This window comes from Pleuronectes platessa, chromosome 4 (assembly GCF_947347685.1).
Source record: "Pleuronectes platessa chromosome 4, fPlePla1.1, whole genome shotgun sequence".
Classification (NCBI taxonomy): Eukaryota; Metazoa; Chordata; class Actinopteri; order Pleuronectiformes; family Pleuronectidae; genus Pleuronectes; species Pleuronectes platessa.
Window position 1 is genome coordinate 12,175,895 of NC_070629.1, and position 7,177 is coordinate 12,183,071.

A 7,177-nucleotide genomic window follows, 5' to 3' on the forward strand; every position below is an offset into this window, starting at 1 on the left:
ATTTACAGATTTAAACAACATTTTTACTGGAATTTCCCATACTTTGAAAATCTTCCGTCACATAGACTAACATTAATTATCAGTAAAGTCTGAATATGTAATTTCTATATATGCCCACTGCTTTATGGATTACAGTTTGTGTATATTTGGTCGTACCTGTGTTCCTTTTGACTTTGGTTCCGCTTGGATTTCCCTATTCCTGGCTGGTTTCCGGGCATTCTCTGATGTCTTCGGCTTAATTACTTGATCCACAGACAGGCTCACGATGATCTCCCTGGGTTGTGGTCGCTGCGCCCAACGGTTTATAACCTTTACTAGGAAGAAAGGGAAAAACAATATTATTACCATGACTCAATATCTTTTAAATTAGCCAAAATAACAGATTTTCAACTACAGTGTTTAAGTTTGTGTGAGTATCATAAGTAAGGCTAAATAAATATAATTTAGGTTACCCTCTCTTACACTGCCATACTGAAGTCTTGGGCGTGAGGAAGAACCATGAATGAATCGACACAAATGCCCCTGTTATGAGTCTTTTATCAGTAATAAGTAGAAAATCTAAGAAACTTGTTTGCCAAAATCTATATAAATCATAAAATATGACATTTTTCTGATTATACAGCAGAATCTTAACTGACTCTGCTTTAGGTTCCAGCTTTAATTCAAATGAGCATTTCAAATCTCTCAGCTCAAACTATCATTAATCAAAATTTCAGCTCAAGTAATTTAAATGTTTGAAGTCTGTAGCCAATTCTCCAGATTTTACCCGGAGGTCACGTCTGACAACGATTTAAGTTTCCATGGAACACCACCAGTTACCACATGGTAATTGTTTGTCATTGTTTTTGTGATTCTAATGCAGAAATATGAGCAAATCAACTATGAGGGACAGAGAGTAAATAGCAGCTTCACGTCTCCTGTATGCAGTGCATTTGTACAACCCTCACAGTAGAAGGTAAGAAAAAGGTAGATTGTTAAGATCTGTGTCGAAGTCTCGGACAGCTTGTCTCACCTCGGAGAACGTTGGGATTTTGTTGGGGTCGGCGGTTATGCTGTTCTTTTCCATGGGCACAGTGTTGCCCGGCTCCTCTCTCTGTACGCCCTGATCTCTCTGCTCACTTGGATCTGTGGAGACACACCCAGACAAAAAAACAAAAACACAAAAAAAAGGGAAATACAGGTTTAAGATTAGTTCACAGGAAATTCAGTGGAGTCAAACGGCTGTGAAAGTGGCAGACAGAGTGACATCAACCCCATCTGTTTCTGTGGCATGCTGCGTTACAAGATGAATTATTATAGATCAGCCAGCAGATGGGAGGGAGTGAGGGGGCTTCCTGTCTGCTGTTGGGAACAATATCATCTCTGCATGCTACAGGGACAGGAGGTCTACAGACTGGCTTCCTGAGTCACTATAGCTGTGTCGATGTGATTCTAAGCCTTAAGGAGGATTTAGACTGCAGGCCTGACCTGGCTGTCTCTTGGTCTCTTTGGAGAGGAGTTGCTGCTGCACTTTTCTTTGCTCCTCATAATCTTCAATCTTTGCCACCTTGTGGCTCGGATCAATGGTTTTTTGACCCTGTTCGGGTCCTGTGGACACCCAGTTGTGCTGAAGAAAAAAAAATGTACAGAAACACAATGACTTCAAACCTGAATCAGACAGATTCTGTGGTGTTAAACAGATTTCTTAGCTCTTTATCTTTGACAGATCAGAGAATTTAGGAGCATGTGTGGGTTTGATCACACTGTGCTAGATACATTTTGGCATAAACAGAGGAATCAGTCAATCACAGAGGAATATTCTAATGACGGAGGACACACTGATGAATTTATTAAAGATCAATAGTTATCACGTCTTCCTCAGGTTTCTTCCATTTTTCCCTGTTCATTGTTTCTATGGAATTTTCTTACATTTCTTTGCCATGATCTATGTATCTATCTACATCAGTCCTTCTAAAAAGCGTTAGATCTCCTTAACAACAGCAGTGTAGATATTCGTTAAACAGAATGTGACCAAAATATATAGTATCATGTTGAAATAAATCTCTGTGGTAAAATCCATCTTACTTTGAAGAATTTGACTGTTGGACTCTTTACAATTGTGCAAATGAAAGAAAAATCGCGAAGACCCACTCACCAATCTCAGGTCTACAATATCCTGCAACATCAACCGTATGCGAGATGAAATCTTCCCCTCTGTGAGGATTTTTTTAATCTTGTCAAAATACTTATCCATCTGAGGCTGGTGAGACACAGAGGGAGAGAGACGGTTAATTTGAGACTTGAGGTTCATGTTCAGCATGTCTCCATTCAATCTACCAGACAGCAGGTTGCAGATATTATTACTCTACATAGTTGACCAATTGTCCAGTTTATCACTTGGAACAGTGATAAACTGGACAATTAGCTGCTGTGGGATTGAATAACACCGGAACTTTTCTCTTTTATGTCTTGGAAAGTGTGTCCTTGTAAATCAGAATCACCTCTTAAATCACTTATTTGACACGTGCAGAAGAATACATCTCGGTGGGATGAAAGCAGAGACATGAACTGATCTTCGGCTGCACTAATGTCAATAACACTGCTGACAAAAAGTTCACATCACATCTTCATCCCTGTAAACATCGCATTTCTCTTAATATTTAATTTTGGAAAGGGAAACCAGCCGCATATTATCCTGTAAATTATATTCGAAGCTTTCAATCTGTAGCCCTTCAGACCTTTCTAAGACCGTAATAAAATTAATTTAAGATTCATGTAAAATTTACTACCACAAGCTCACCTTGGTCTCCTCTAAGTCAAGGACATTGTTGATGGTGGTGAGCAGGCTGCACAGACACTCGAAAGACTCTTCGTCGTTGTTGTTCAGCAGCTTGACCACGCAGTCATGCATGACGTTTGCCGTTTCCATCTTGATCTTGAACAGTTCGCCGATGAACTTGAAGTTGCCAATGGAGAAGTTGGTTACGATCCGTCTAATGGGACGAAGGAAACAAACCTCTTGAACAGAGTTGAAATCGAAACTAAAAGACGTTTCGCTAAAGATTCAGCGTCAGACTTAAGTCAGGTAAGTCAGGCTTGAAACAATCATTGAAACATTTAGTGTAGCCAATGACACTGACACCATATGCAGATCTAGCTGCTTTGAGACATGTACATGATAACTGAAATGACTGTGTCAGTTGCTGCGGACACTGTCTTGAACTTTTCCAACCAGTCCCTAAGGAAAATTAGCAGAAATGTTGATGATGTTTCTAACAGGCAATGGATAAAAAAATGAGAAAAGCGTATATACATGTCAGGATGCAAAAGAGATGTTATAGACGTGGAAGACGGCAACAAAGATATCAAGGGCCAAAAGCTGTGCTGATGTTTTAATAACAAAAAAAATGCATTTTCTGGAGCAGAATCTTTACACAATGTCTATTGTCAGACTCGAACAACCCCCTGCTGCGTTCTGCATATATTTAAGGCAAAGTTCAAAGTAACATTATATAAATTTCCAACAAGTTTTACCAATAACCAGGGAATAATTAGTGGATCAGGGCTTCAAATCAAAGACTTTAGGCCCCTTGTGGAGCCTTTTTTGCATGCAGGTACCATCAAACTGATATGATGATGATGGTGGAAGAAGAGAGCAGGGGGGGGAATATAGTTGGGTAAATTACCTGATGATGCGTCTGTGTCAGTAGCAATCTGGTGGGTTGTGAGGAGATGTTCAGCAAGGTGGTGGAGAAGGAGTGATGACAACATATAGGTCAAAGGAACAAAATGGCACATTATAGGACATATACCATCACTCAGGAGGAAAAATCTGCCTTTAACCCTTTGATACACAACATGGGTCAAAAGTGACCCATGTTGTGTGTCAAAGGGTACACAACATGGGTCATTATTTCGACCGATGTTGAAATAATGGCTGATTTAATTAAAATTACAATTGGAGTTTTAATTGTAAATATCTTTGCAATAAATTTATTTCATCATTCAGAATTCCAGGAATTCTTCAACTAACTTGTTTTTGATCATCACAAATTCTTATTTTTCATTTGTCCTTTTTTATTTTTTTAATAAAAATCATTTTTGTATCACTACCCTTCTAAAGCACAACATGGGTCAAAAATGACTTGTATTCATAACACGTTATTTCATGAATGGCTGTGCTTCTTTGCTATATCTTTTAAAATCTATTTGTTTAATTATTTAATTTTACAAAGTATTCATTAAAATATCTTGTTTTTGATTACCACAAATCATTATATTCATTTTCTTGGTCTTCATTTTTGAACTAAAATAGTTTTTGTATTACTACATCAAGTTTACAAACATGGGTAAAAAAATTCCCATGTATGCAAGTGCTAATTTGCCTTTAAACTTACAATAAAAAGGAATGTGTCATTTCTTGATATATGACCCAGCCCTTGGACTTGAGTTGACAAAGTTAAAGCCAAAGTTTGCAAATAGTACAGGGAGCTAGGCAATAAAACGATATCAATAATTATCTTAATATAATTCTCATCAATAACTGAATAACTAAAGTCAGTCCCTTATATCTTTGTCTTCTGACTTCACAGTAAAAATTTGGAATATGGCCAAAATGGCCACCAAATGGAAAATGGTGGGTTCCCTTTTTGCAATTTAACAATTGACCTTGAGACATTTTTTTTATGACTGGTCACGATACACCTGTGTTCCGATTTTGATGAAGATCGATCAAGGGGAAACCTAAGGGCTGGTTCCAGGGGGCGCTTTTGAGCCATTTTGCCACACCCATTTCAAATTACTCCCGAATACGTACATTTTCAACACTTTCTAATTAGCTGCAAAGTTTGGTAAGAAGTTCAGCAGGTTAAAGCCCTCAAAAAGCCAATTCAGTTTCGTCACAATAATAGTAATAACTAGGGCTACGTTGTAGCACTAACGGGCCCGAGCATAGGCAATTTCAAGTATGTTGCAGTCGGTGAAGAGGGAACGTTCGATGACCAAGCGCTCGTCTCCGCGTTGCATGCATTTGCGCACTGCAGCAAGGATAAATGCTTAACTTCCTGTAGCCAGCAGGTGGCGCTATGATTTTATGTCATGGTGTCTTTGTTGATGTCATCAGGTCGCGCCTCTTGTCTTACATGTGTAGTTTGGACTCGATTGGACCAAATATGTCCAAGATACAGAAGCTCGTGTTTTGATGGCGTGTGATTGAACTTTGCCGCCACGCCATGGTCACATGGTATGAGGAAAAGTTAAAATTTTTATAACTTTAGATCTCCATCTTGTTTTGAAGACACTCATCTACATTTTAATTTGATCCGATGAAAGCTGTACGACAAGTGTGTCAAAGTAAAAATGTGGAATATGGGCAAAATGGCCACTAAATTCAAAATGGCGGGCTTCCTGTTTGTTCTAGAATATCTATCCAAGAGACTTATTTCATTGTCATGAAAAGTCTTGTTTCGTTGTCAGGAAAAGACACATGTCCCTATCGATTTTTGTAGATGTCGGCCAATCGTAGTGCCGGGGCTGCCCTTTAGGGGGCGCTAGTCAGTTATTTTGCCACGCCCCTGCCTAAAATCATCTGAATGTCTTCAGATGAAAAAGGGGGGGGCTGTTGATACACACACGTAGTTTGAGGGAGATGGACCCATGATCACGGAAGTTACAGCGATTTCGTGTGTCATGGCGAGCTGATGAACTTTGATGCCAAGATTAATAATCCGCATGATGAAAAGGCACAGTAATCTTATGCCTACATTATCCAATGTCTTGAGACCCATTTGACACAGTTTGACATGGTTTTGCATAGTGAATGAGGAGAAATACATCCAAGTGTAAGACGTACCAAAAACAAGACATTTTCTGCCGCCACCAGGGTGCGCTATGATTTTAAGTCACGATTTTAGTATAGATGTCTTCAGGTCGCAACTCTTGTCGTACATGTCTTGGTTGGACTCGATTGGACCAAATATGTCCAAGATACAGAAGCTTGTGTTTTGATTGCGTTTCATCAAACTTTGATGCCACGCCACGGTCACACGGTATGACAAAAAAGCGATCTTTCAATAACTTTAGATCTCCATTTTGTTGTGATGAAACTCGTCTAAATTGAAAGTTGATCAGATGAAAGCTCTATGATAAATACATCAAAGTAAAAATATGGAATATGACCAAAATGGCCACTAAATCCAAAATGGCGGGTTTCCTGTTGCGTATTTCATAATGGTCTCTGAGGCTTTTTTTTGTATCTGGTCATGAAACACAACTGTCGTCATTTTCGTGAGGATCAGTGAATGCTAAAGGAGGAGCTTTTCCGTAGGTGGCGCTGTTGAGCCATTTTGCCAGGCCAATTTCCAAAAACTCCAGAATACGTGAATTTTCACCACTTTCTAATTTACTGCAAACTTTTAAAACTTTTTGAGCACATTGAAAAAGGCTGAGAATAATCCTTTGAATTTCAATAGGGCCTCCCACCGGAGGCGCTCAGGCCCTAATAACAGAAAGAAAAACTTCCATCTATTTTTACCAAACATAGGGTTTTAGTACTTTCAGTAAACACTTCGTTCAACATTTAAGATATAACATATAAAGTATTGAGCTATTAGGCCAAGTTGACACTTGTTAGCTTAATGTTAGCTCAACAAGCTAATATGTATGTCTGGCCGCATTGATGGAAAACAGATGTTAAATGGCCTGATTTCAGATTCGTGGATGTTAAATGATACGCTGTCAGACTCATAACGGAAAGGGAAGCGTAATTTACCGTTCGTTAGTTTCCCAAAGAAGCGGTTAGCTGGCTACATTGCTAACATGAGCTAACCGAGCGGTATCTACCGGTTGCCAGGGAGATTCGACAACAACAGACTACACCCACTCCCACTCAGATGTTGTGTTGCAGTGGGATCTAGCTGAGGTCAGACCTACAGTCTATGGGTCAGACATGAGTCAGTTCCTGGGACGTCAGGACTGTATCGAGAGCCTCCGGGGAGACCTGGTGGATCTTCAGGGAGCCATCTTGGACGTGTTCTCCAGGACCGGCCCGCTGCGCGTCCCCTCCTGGAAGTTCCCCGACAAACTCTCCTGTAACCTGGACATGGTGGCTCTGCTGGGCCAGTATGACTTTGTGGAGGGGGAGAGTGAATTCAACCAGCACTCCCATATTGTCTTACTGGAGCTTGTGATTGACAGGTAA

The 7,177-nt window shown here is 39.8% G+C and overlaps 1 protein-coding gene across 1 annotated transcript; it reads left to right on the top strand.

Annotated features, from left to right (window-relative positions):
- The first annotated feature begins 6,882 nt into the window (after positions 1 to 6,882).
- On the top strand, positions 6,883 to 7,177 carry LOC128438744 (coiled-coil domain-containing protein 157-like). The gene has a single exon (XM_053421420.1). It carries the CDS (start codon positions 6,926 to 6,928, stop codon positions 7,175 to 7,177), a length of 252 nt encoding a protein of 83 aa, XP_053277395.1. The 5' UTR covers positions 6,883 to 6,925.

Excerpts from the sequence above, each read along its gene's own strand:
- LOC128438744 (XM_053421420.1), top strand. The coding sequence starts at position 6,926 with ATGAGTCAGTTCCTGGGACGTCAGGACTGTATCGAGAGCCTCCGGGGA.